This window comes from Macrosteles quadrilineatus, unplaced genomic scaffold, assembly GCF_028750875.1.
Source record: "Macrosteles quadrilineatus isolate MER2022 unplaced genomic scaffold, UCM_ALF_1.0 Scaffold_7__1_contigs__length_78375512, whole genome shotgun sequence".
In the NCBI taxonomy this organism is placed as follows: Eukaryota; Metazoa; Arthropoda; class Insecta; order Hemiptera; family Cicadellidae; genus Macrosteles; species Macrosteles quadrilineatus.
In genome coordinates this window covers 56,480,756-56,493,729 of record NW_026542600.1, presented here as the reverse complement: position 1 = coordinate 56,493,729, position 12,974 = coordinate 56,480,756, and the positions used below count along the sequence as shown (strand labels likewise).

Below are 12,974 nucleotides of genomic sequence, written 5' to 3'. Positions count from 1 at the left end.
TATTTTAAAAGTAAGCTTATTGAACATTATCTAGCCAATTATTGCACTGAATTAAACATCCCATTTTAATATAAGCAAGCTTTTTAATTAGTTTTACAACCAACGGCTTGGTTTTCCAGTAAACGTGTGCCAGTGATAATCAAATACAACTAAATATTAATATATGTTTTTAAAAGACTGAATAAATAAGTAGTTTGAGGGAGTGTTTATATTCAATTGATATACTTATACGGCTATGTTAGTTTAGACCAAGCAAGTCTGATGATGATTTATTGTATATGCTTGTAAATACCTACACAACAAAATAAAACAGGAATATGAGAAAACATCTCTAAATTTCATGTTCCAGCCTATAATGCTATTCCTTCTACAATAGGTCGATCATTCATCTTTGGCTAGATATAACGGAATAGGTGAAAACTGAGACAAGCGTACATTACTAAATGTTTAACAAACATAACATAAAAAACTAGAGAATCCCTCTCAACCGTTCTTACATTGCCAAATGTTTAATTAACTCATCTATTTTCAACCTAACCTTTGACCAAACACTCTACATTTTCTTTGATCAACCACAAGCCTCTAAATCTAATCTTCGGCAACAATTCTTTACTTGACCAAGTTTGATCAACAACACAATGTTTTGTTTGATCAACTACACTTATCATCTGATCAACAGATACTGATTGTTGATAACAATATTTTTAACAACTCCTAAGTGACTGTACTCCCTTTTGCAATACGGTTAAGAGGACTTCCATGGAAACTAAAAAAAGGTAATCAATAAACAAGCATTCCAACTATAATTAAAGATCAAATAGCTTAATTTATTATTATATAGGGGGTTTCAGAACGATCTAAAACGTGGGTAAAAGCATAAAATTTTTATTTATTCTGACTTTTAACTTTATTCAGCGGTCTTAACCAATTTTCTATTATTAGATTTGTAATCTAATTGTTTATAAAGATGATTTTTCAATTTATTTGATTTCCATCTTTATTTTTTATCCTATTGAAATCGCAATCGTTTAAATTTATAAATGAATTACACTTTTAATTTTGATGTCATCAATATTTGTAAAAAAGTAAGAGTCATGATTGTGCAACAGCTGAAATATTATACTACAATTAAATAAACAAATTTAAATACATACTCATATAAGTAGAAAACCAAATTCAACATTATTCTATTATTTGTATTTGGTTTTAACCTAGAAACAATGTTCAAAACATTAATAGAAAATTCTGAAACACCCTGTACATGATAGAGAGAATATAACCTTAATACAAAACAACTTAAGTACAATACTAATTTTGATTTTAGCTTAAATAATCATATTTTGATTTAATTTCATCCTAAAAGTAGAGGAATATTTTAACTAAACATTAGTATACATCTATTAAACTGTACACATAGAACTTTTAGTTCAGGAACATATAACTTACTGATGAACGACTACAATAAAATATACCAAGAATACAGTGTAACTATACATAATACAAAATAAACAAACCATAACTATTGGACGCTGTTTATGTTGTTATATGTTGTACGCTGCAAAACCTTACTCCCAAATACATTGGTGGAGTAAGCTTAAAAAGCCAACCACTAATATACGGTAAACTAAATTTGAATAATTTCACAAAGATTCTTTTAGACACATTTTAAACAGTCTGTGAGAAAACATAAGATGGGATGTTATGTTAAGGAAGAATATATGATGACAATCATACTATTTGTTTTTAGTTGATACAATTTAAAACGTTTCTTTTTACTGTATTCGGATTTGAATGTAAAATCATCATTAATACATTAAAATATGCAACTATATTTTTGTGTATTCTTTGGTTAGTGATTAGTGACAATAGTACCTACAAAGTAAGGAAGCCATTTTCATTATATTTCTGGTAAATAGTATTTATAGATAATATTCACCAAAAGCAAATAATTTCACAGTGATTTTTCAAAGGATTGAACCGCCTTCGAAAAGCGTCAAGTATTATTTTTCACAGTCTGAAATAGTAGTTATAAAATTGATTTTCTAAAAGCTTTTATATGTGTAACCTGAAAAATAAAAGATTTATATTGCTTCTTTCCTTAGGGTATAGTTTATTTTTTGCCTATTTAAAGTATACATATCATTTACTGAATTTGGAATCTTTTGTATAAAACATTATTAATCATATTCTTGCCATTCAATAGTTGACCGATTTTTCAGATCTAAACTTTTTTAGTTGAATTCCAGAGGCTATCGTTTGCATTGGTTGCAAGTTTTAAAATAATTTGATTCATCTTAATGTTTTTTTTTACTTTTTTTTAATATTTAGGGTTTATTTGTAAATTTATTTCGGATTTTAAAATTTTAAGCTCAAATTTTGCAAAAAAATAAGATTTTTTGATGGGAATTATATGTATTTCAAATCAAAATACAACATGTAAGTCTTTATCCTATTGAAAAAGTTGTCATCCATTTCTCTTGTCTGTGAACAAAAACTGTTTAATTAATGTAGTATGCTATGAAAAGCTTAGTCTAAGTTATCGTATACATTGGTGGAGTCAGTTGGTTGATTAAAAAACGGTATGCTTGTAAATGTATATATCTACATTTGCAATTAAAATTATTTTTTTTTATATTCTGAATAATTTTTAAAATCTGAAAGTAGTCCAATCAATCATTCTTGCCTTTAAAAGTATACTGAAATAAAGATTGGTATTAATTGATATGAAAGTTCTGTCCAGTATAAAAGATGTGGCAAAATAGAATTAATTATAGTATTACAGGTGTTTTTAACAATATAAAATGTTTAAAGCATTCATGTTGTTCATTTATGACGTTAATTTAATATTTATTAATACAAAACAACTCAAGCTCAAAATTCTGTTCAACTTTGTAAAAAAAAAATACATTTCTAAAAATAATTGGTTAAAGAAGGTTTTTAATTCCTTATATAAGAAATGCTTGTTTTTCATTTGCTGTAAATTTGTAAAGAAATGATTGTTTGTATTCTGTTTTCATTGAAATATTATGTTTTTTTAATCACAAAAGAAATGAAATGTAAAAAGTATTGTTCAGATGGGCTGATTTTATTGTTTCTGTTTTGTGAAAATTAAAAATGTATAAAATACAAAATATTCTTGAAGTTAACGTAAATCCGTGAAGTACAACGTACATGTACAGGACGTACGGTGGACATGTGTATGAGTCTATCCCATAGTGATGTTTTAGACCCCCAGTATATGAGTAGTTGCGAGGGATTATGGACTTAAGCTAAATGGTACTATAAACTGGGTTGCCATATAATTTATTTACATTGTTACCTTAAAAATAAAACAGCTCTTTTACTGTCTTCATAAAAAATAAGTGGTCTACTGATAGCCTTTATTTATTTCAGAATTTAAATAATATTGGTAGGCAGAGGTTGTATATTAATCCGTTATAAATTTATAATTTAAAAACTATATTGATGGGAATCTCTGATATTGAAAACTGTAATGGTATTTTGATGCTGTTTTGGGAAAATGCAGAAGTAAAGCTATTATTATTTGAATCTTCAAGAAATGAGTTCTAGTAAAATAAAGAAAATTATGATCTCAAAACCAAACTCATTCATACTAAACAAGACGAGTGGTTTTTGGTATTAAAAAATGTTATATAAATCTCATAAGGAACAATGGCAACCCTGTTATATATGATGAAAGTGACCTGCATTACCCTTATCATTATGGAATAAAAAGCTTATTATAAACACGTGATACTCGAGATGACACTAATCGATATTCGATATATTTCCAAGCATATCAGATACAAATATTACCCTAAAATAAATCTACAAAGAGTCTACAGTATAGGGAGTGTGTAAGGCATGGATGGAAAGTATACTATGAGAAAACATTCAATGTAAATGTCAACAGCTGAATTTACTTTATATTTTAGAAGTCATCAAGTAAAAAGTAACAAAATATAAAAATACTCTAAACACTATTTTTATACAATATTTAAGGAACTTTAAAGACGTCACAGGTACAATACATAACAACAAAATCTAAGTTCACGACTAACTTTTACTCGGTAGTGTGCTGGCAAATGTTATGCGCCAAGTCATGGTGAAGACATATACGGCTTGATCCCATATAGTACATATAGAAAATAGCACGATAGAGAACAATCACACATTCAACTAGAAAAAAATCGCAACAAAAATTGTCTAAAAATCGGACATCAAATCAACACGAAATATGAAATTCTCAACACTAAACGGTAGTAAAATAATTTTCAAAATACATGGACTAACCTAAGTTTTGTATATAGCTTACATAATTTTTGAAATAATAGCTCCTTAAAATAGTTTTGATTTTCAAATGCAACGAAGCAACTAAAGCAGGAACGTTTATTGGAGCGAGAGGCGCACTTGGTGCCTCCGACCCCCCGCCCCCTCCCGACCCGTACTCCTTTCGCCAACCGCGATAACTCCAAATAAATCTCCAACTCCAACTTGGGCAACATAGGATTTTGATTTGCGCAGTTAAAAATAACAATAAATCTTACTGCTGTAGCTTATATATTTACACCTAAACTTATATGTATAAATTAATCCACAATAGTAACCATACAATATTAATAAACACTTTTGTAGGAAATGAAACATTCGTAACTTTGATCTTTTTGCGAGAGGATTGAAAACCTCCAAAAGTACAATCCACGACAAACCTATAAAACAACGAATCAAGATATGACGGAATAAGAATACAAACAATTGTAGATGTAAACAATTCAAATTATGTAATAAAAAATAATCTGACAAATGAGACTGGAGCCGTTAGCTTGTTAGCTTAGAGAGCGGACTAGAAGGTACTTGCTGACCCAAACACCAACATGCCTCTCAACATAACAAAGGCAACAACAAACTATAGTATCCTGGTCCAACAAAATCTACAAAACATATTACCAGGTTTACTAACAACAACAAATTGGGAGCAAGCGCCTTTACAATAGGTTTGTCCGGGCTGCACATTCATACTATATACTACTCTCGTAACATTTCTCAAGGTAGACTGTTGAAAATTAAACTACAGCCAAAATAAGTATGCAAAAAGGGGCAATAAATTTCATTTTGTACAAACATTTTCCCTAAAATAGAACGCAGCGGAAAGCGAATATGGGAACGAAAGTTGATAATCACGCTCCAGTGATTTTAGACTACTTCCTTTTTATAAACACAAAATGAAAACGATAAACTCGTGTTTGATATTGTCTGTAATTGGTGAGCTATTGTACTGTATGCATGACCCTGAGACGCTAAGGACAGCTAGGAAGTCTTCTTCATCATGGAAACTATGCACATTGAGCACAACGGACTTGTGTGGCACAACACAAATGGCTCTCAGAGTATCAAGGCTCAATAGGAACTTTTGTAAATATCACTGATGATTCTAAATGTAACGAAGAATTTGACCTCGGCACTCAAAGAATCACAAAATAATGACTCAGTCTTGTATACATGTAACTATTGTGCCGTATAATTTACTTACACTTGACATTACAAGGCATCATTCAAATTTAGGAGTTGAGAAAACACTGACAAAGTGTACTAGTAGGGAAAATAAATATACCGCGCGACATAAGCCAAAACAAAATATAGATATTTTGAAGCTTTTTAAAAATTACTAACGTTTATAAATACTTTATTTTGGGCTACAATATAGTATATAATATATTGTCTAGCGTTCACTTTGCCAGTGTAGTCTCGCTTGAAGCTATTAACAGCCACACTCTCAACCATACTTTCTTATTCTCCGAAAAGTTCCTCTTCTTCCATATTTCATCACAGATGTAGCTTCATCTTACAATATTTCACAATTAATATTTTCCCGCGATCGAAACTGGAGAAAGTATTATTGCTATGGTCTTTACTCTTATCCTTTTTTTCACTGAATCACACAATTCTTCGATATCACTCCATAACACTCACTCTAAGAAAATAAACCAAAAATAGACTAATCTATTTCCTAGTTGTGTTTAAATTATCTTACATTCACGTGGGCGTGAGTTTGAATGATGCTGTCACAGACTTTTTCAATTTTTCTTTAACAGGCAGAAATACAAGAGAAGATAGGAACGTTTTACCTGATTTAGGATCAATCGAACTGTTCAAATCACTAGCATACTCTGAATCTTCAAGCACGAAGGGCTGCATGGTGACCTGTTCTTGAACTTGAGGAAGTGCTACAACGGCGGGGATCCCTGCGTTAGCTGCGAGGTTAGATAGTACCTTTTCTACTAGTTGGAGATGAGATGGAAGATCTTGATCCATTTGCTGAAACGGGTGATCTTTAGTCAAGTGGTCCAAGTAGGTCTGCACACTCCCTGTCTTGAATCCACACCGTGTACAATGCAGTGAAGAATCAGCCATTTGTTCATCTGCTTGATTGCTGGGCAGGGATATTGATTTTGAGTTGTTCGGAGGTAAGACATTTGAAGCGCTAGAAGTACCACTCATCTCTTGATCTTGTCGTGTGATTCTGTCTTGAAGAGTTGTGAAATCACTCTTGGTTTCAGATTGTTCGCTTTGTGCCTTCTGGAGTTCTTGGGAAGAAGTACTTGATTGAAAAGGTTGTTGCCAAGGCATTTTATGTAACTTCATATGCTTTTCAAAGTTCTCTTTGGAATTTGAGTTTTGAAAACAAATTGGACACTGAAATTGCTGATCTCCAACTGATTGAAAAGTTTGGTTGTTCATGTGTGTCCTTTCATGGATAAATAAAAATGCAAGAATTGTAGTGGTGAATGAACAATATGAACACTGGTATTGTTTTGATTCAGAATCCTTCCCATTCATGATCATGGAAAACATGGTATTGTTAAACATGTTTTTGTCAACTAAGCCTTGTTTATCTGGGGTATCTTTTCCATTTTGGTTAACTTCCCCACTTGTGAACATGTTGCTTGACTGGTTTTGTGTACTTGTAAACATTGCAGGAAACTCTCCAGCTTTCCCTGCACCCTCAAATTGATTTCCCTTTGATTCTGAACTAGAGGAAAGAAATACTTCTTTCCATTTTTCCTTCCCTTCCTCACCATGATCATTCCAAAGATGCGCTTTTAACCATTTTACACTTCTAAATCTACGACTACAAATAGTGCAAACTTCTGTAAAATGTGAGAAGTAACGGTGTGTTAGATCAGCTTGATCCATAGGTTTTAGGGCTGGATCTGAATTTGGAGGTGAATTTGAATTAAAATCCATACCTAATTGAGGAAGAAACAGTTCATCAAAAATACCATGTGAGTTTTGTTTGTGGACACGCAAAAAATATTTACTGCATAACTCCTTGTTACAAATGTCACAGACCACACCACCAATCTGAGAGCCATTTTCTATGGATATACCATGCATCCGTTGCATATGTGTCTTCATGAAGTACTTGTTACAAAGCTCTTTTTTGCAAATTTCACAGAAGCTACTAGTAGGTGTTTGGATACCAGGTCTCTCCTCTGACTGTTGGGGTATGAAGGGTACTAATTTGGTACAGCTGTTTTCGTTGAACTCCATTGGTCCCTTGATCGTTTGAGAATCAGGAAGATGTTCTACTTCAGAGTGAACTTCATGAATGTGTTGCTCTAATAAGGAGCTCTTAAAAAAAGTCTTTTGACAATGAGGGCACTCTTTTTTTAAATTGTAAATAGATCCAATCAAAGATCCCTGAGAACTTGAATTTTCTTCCTCGGTAAAGTTACCCATTTCTTCTAACAGCGAGGCATGTTCTTTCAGAATGTGGCTTTCTAATAAGGAAACGTGTCCAACATCTCTTTCACAAACATCACACAAGGAACTTTCATTGGTGTTATGATTGTTCAAACGAGATATCAATGTTTGAAGCTTTTGCAAGTTTTCAGGATTTACAGCCTGTTTGTGGTCGTTATCGTCTGTTTCCTTTGTGTATTCTGATTTTATAACCATTGAATTATGTTCTGGATATTGTTTTTGGAATCTTTCACTTTCAGTGGTATCCTTATCAAACGGTGAAATATTATGTTTGACTGCTGCAGAGACAGCTTCATTTGGAGGAAAACTATTTGAATGAGTGTACGCCTGATGCATTTTTAGTAAAAATTGACTCTGAAAGTATCGACCACAGACTCCACACACACATTCTTCACCATCCACATCATAACTGCCTTTGTTTGTTACATCTTTGTTGGATGAAGACTCGTTTACAATCAAATTTAGAGGGGCTGCTTGATTTTGATACCAGAAGTTGTTTGCTGTTGTGCCATTTACCATGTCCTCTTTTTTTTCTTCGACAGGTGGAATACCATGACTCTTAAGCTTGTGAGTTCTAAGGAAGTATTTGTTACAATACTCTTTGCAACAAATGTCACAAAACGCATCTGCATTTACCACACCGAGTTTTTTCATTCGAATGGAAGAAAGGGAATTTTCTTTATTATTTTCTTCGTTTTGAGGAACTTGGAAAAATGAAATAGAATCAGACGATATTGGAATTGGAATTTGGATTTCACTTTCGGCTTCTTTTTCTTGTTTTTCTTTGGGTTTTTCTAAATTTATCTCAACTTTAGGGGGTAATTCCTGCTTTTCTATCTTAAAATTTGGAATCTGAAACTGTTTACTATAACTACTATTATATACCTCCATTTCTGTTGTAGAAATATCGGGTTTGTCTTGAGAAGAATTATTGTTGCCGAGGTTGTAATCTTGCATGTCCAGTGTACTATCTTTTGAAGCGGGTTCAACTATACCATGTATTTTCAGTTTGTGTCTTCGCACAAAATATTTATTACAAAATTCTCTCTGGCAGATGTTGCAAAGGGCTCTCATATTCCCACTTGAATTAGACTTAAGGGAAAACAAACTTGATTGTTGAGGTTGAGTACCCTGAGTCTTTTTTACAACTGTACGATTTGTTGAATAACTGTTTTGGCTGAGTAGGTTTTTAGCTGCTTGAAAATTAGATGGGTTTTCAAAAGACTCATTATTTATTGAAAAATAGTTTGTAAAAGGTAACAGAAGTAAAGGATCAATAGGCGTTGGTCCGGAGGTGTTTTCTGTGTATATACCATGCTTGTTTGCCTTGTGAGTTTTAAGAAAGTATTTGTTACAAAACTCTTTATTACATAAGTCACAAAAAGCTTCCGGGTTGAAAATTCTTATTTGGGAAGATCCTTGTGGAATTTGACCAGGAATTTGATTTTGCCTTATCAGAGGTAAAAGAAGTGAAGGTGATTGAGATAAATAAGAGTTCCCCTCTTGTGTAACTGAGTTTTTAACCTCTTGTGTCAAGGACTGGAACTGTTGAGTCTGATCTTTGTTGGCCACATTTTGACTGTCACTAACAGAAGGGACAATCAGAGTATCCGAGGTCGTGGACTTGATGCTTGACAAATTAAGAGGAAGTATGGGTTCATAATTCTTATCAGATGATGTATTCTTCTCCTGATTGTCATCATAAGTTTCCTTTGGTTCTTGGTTGATTTGACTGAGATCTTCATAGTCATCGGTTGAAGGACTAGCTTCACTGTTGACCTGAGGTAATCCTTCGCTTAGAAAATGTTCTCCAGTGACGGAAAAGTCAAGAACACTAATTCTCTGCTCAGTAGGGTGAAAATCTGGCTTGTTGTCAGAGGCTATGTCATTTGCTGTAATCCTGATGGGTTTTGACTGCTTTCTTCTCTTTTTTACGTAGTTTCTGTCTTGATCTTCATCCCCATCAGAGTGTGACCGTTTGTTACCATCCTCTCTGGAACCAGGGAAGGACTCTAAACTAGCCTCCATTCCCATCATGATCATGTCACCCAGCTGAGAACAGGGACTGAACGCAGTCATTTGGACAAGAGCTGACGCCATCAATTATCTTCTTTAATTGTCTTCAACTAAGTTTCATCTACTGCAACAACCTAAAACAAAAAGAAAGTAAAACATGTCATTAGTTTAAATTACAGTAAGCCAGATACTGTTGACAAATGAAATTGAAAAAATAAAAAGGAGGCCCTATGCATTTATTTTACAGGAATACACAGTGATATAATCAACTAGATGTGTTGAAATTGAATGGTTCAGCTAATCTCTATCGAGGAAATAATTTTCCACGGAAAATGCTGTAATTTATTGTTATAAATCATCATATCGTTCCGAGAATTCATTATCAATTAGTTTTTTATATGTTTGCGAAAACATAAAAAAAAATAATAAAACACAAAAAAATAATACATTTTTAAATGTTTTTAAAAATGATTTTTGTAATCAATAAGGATACTTTGGCAATATTTCTCATATAAATATATGGATTTCTACACCCTTAGCAATATGGGAGTGCCCCTTAGCTTAGCATAAATTGATAAGGGTATATATATATATTATTACTACTAACAACAATGAAAATATTTCTTTATACTGAAACACTAGTCAAAAGAATGTTGGTCAATAATGTTAATTGATTGAAATTACATAAGATGGGAGTTTCAATAAAAACACTATGGTTATTATTTATAGAATACATTTATACAGGTTTATACGAGGGTAATGAAAGTACTACGATTCTGGCTCAATTTAACTTTATTTTAGTTATTTAATTAATAATTGACCAACCTTCAATCTTCTGTCAACAGACTAACTCAGTCCATAGTTAATCAATAATAAAATACAGTACATAATGGTTACCATCTCTTCCTTCTATTTGCCTTATCTAGATAAACATTATTAATGTGAGTGAAAGTGACACAAGTCGGTTAAAATTAAAGCCACATTTAAACATTAAATATTTACCTTAAGACAAATTTCTTGGTTATAGAGAGCTACTTTTTTTGCTGCATGTTTCTAGTTGTATAGAAAGTTCTCAAATTGATGCCGATAGTTACCGTACAGTATTAAACATTAAAACTATAAATATAAACAAATTATGATGTAATATTTAACCAAATGAAATAAGAATACAAAATAAAACAACATAATTTGGGATTGCTAAGGAAATGGCCTTATACTTATTTCATTTCCTTACTGCCCAACTTACCATAGTTTAAGTTTTAAGTTTGGGCATTTTGAGGGAAGAAAATTTTGATCTTTAGCTAGAAAAAAAACATGAAATACTAAAATAATACGGACTTGTTGTTTTAAACATTTAATTTGGAATAAACATAATCACAACACATTAGAAACAACAAAAAACAAATATTTTTGAAATCCAAGAAGAGTATTGGTTGTATGTATCTAAAAACAAAAAACAAATAAACATTTGATTTACAGTATTTACAAAAATTCTATAATTATTGTCTCTTTTAAAACCGTAGTACCTTTTTTTATTGTAGAAGCTATGTAATATATATTAATAAAATAAAATTACATATTTCTCTATGACATAGTCTACCCCAAAGCTACTGCAAAACATTAGATTTAGGGAATATAATTGGTTTTACCAATTTTAATATTTTATGTTACTTCAATCAATTTATGCATGGGGATTCGTTAATTACTCTTATATAAACAAAATGATCATTTTTTACAAGCTTGTTATATTTATTATATTTTTCATATAGGTGTACTTACGTGACTATTAACTGTACTTACTTGGTGGCATGGTGACAGATAGGTTGTCAAGTTGTTGGTCTTGGGTCTGAAATCAGAAAAAAAAACAAATAAACTTAGACTACATATAAGAGATTGAATTCACGAATTTTATACTACTTTAAGGTTCCAAATTTTAAGGGGGGTAAAAACGTGTCACAATTAAATAAATACCAGAACGTTCCCGTTTTTCATCTACAATAGCCTACTCGTAGGCCTATGTGTTGTCCATAGCTTTGGCTATGGGCCAAAGAACGTAGGCCTAGTTTTAATCACAGTGAAGAATATACACACACTCACACGTCATATTTATCAGTAATAGCACTCCACTTCATCAAATAAAGTTAAACCGACCGATTTTACCAATATTTAACGCCGACGATGACACAACCTAACCTAAAGACTGGTGTTTGTTGTCAGACGGCAGACGAAGACTAGCCCTAGGAGGATTAAAAAATTACAATAAGTCTGTTCGCTTAACGAATAATAATACATTAGTTTGGTTAGTTAATCTTTTTGACACCCCGAGACTCGTCTGATTTCCAAACCCCGTCTTTGGCGGGTGAAAGAATCAAGTCTTGGGAGTGGTCCGATTTGAACAAAGGGTTGATAGTATTAAATTTAAACAATAATATTGTTTAAATTAATGCAGCGTCATATTATGACGCTCAATTCTTCGTTTAAATATTAATTAGGCCCCGACGACTCTGTAGGGATTTTTACACTATATTTTGTGTATTCAATCGCCGCACGTTCATTATATTACCAGACCTTTAGTAACGAGTTTAAAGTTTAATACGAGTATTTTATCGCATTGGCCAGGATAGAATAATCGCCTGCACTACAGAGTAAATCTAAAAGTTAGGCAAAATTATCTAAAACACTCTAACGAAGGTGGGGATGAAATAGCTCCTACTGAGCGTCTGCAGGATTTCATGAGCACTTCTAGAGCTCTGAACCTTCGATTTAATTTAATAAATTGACCAGTCAAAGCCGTGAACAACTTCGTATCGACCCCTGGATTTTTCTCGGCTCCTTCTGAGCACTCCGGGGAAGAAATTTGAATGTGGCTGGTTCTAGGGGTAAGCCTAGCCTGACTTTGTGAATACCAGTTTTTCCCCCTTCCTTGAACTTTACGTCACACTACCTACAATTTGGATAAGATCAGTAAAATGCGTCATTTAATTAATTACATAAGATTATTGTTCTGAACGACTTTTTGATTATTGTACTGCAATTATAGAATTTTTGAGGAGAATCAAGTAAGCAGTGAGCCTACAGGCCTAGTAATGATGGAGGGAACTAGTGAGGGTGCTAATTTATTGATTGGGGATCAACTAGGGTTTGCACAAAATATAGAGTCTATGTGGGGAGAGGCCGCACCCCACAAGTGCTGT

The 12,974-nt window shown here is 32.5% G+C and overlaps 1 protein-coding gene across 1 annotated transcript; it reads right to left on the bottom strand.

Moving 5' to 3' along the window:
- Positions 1-4,458: 4,458 nt before the first annotated feature.
- Positions 4,459-11,616, bottom strand: LOC128997878 (uncharacterized). Its single transcript, XM_054423656.1, has 2 exons — positions 11,581-11,616; positions 4,459-9,914 (listed from the first exon to the last, which is right to left on the bottom strand). The coding sequence occupies exon 2, from the start codon at positions 9,862-9,864 to the stop codon at positions 6,034-6,036; it is 3,831 nt and encodes a 1,276-aa protein (XP_054279631.1). The 5' UTR covers positions 9,865-9,914; positions 11,581-11,616; the 3' UTR covers positions 4,459-6,033.
- Positions 11,617-12,974: the final 1,358 nt, after the last annotated feature.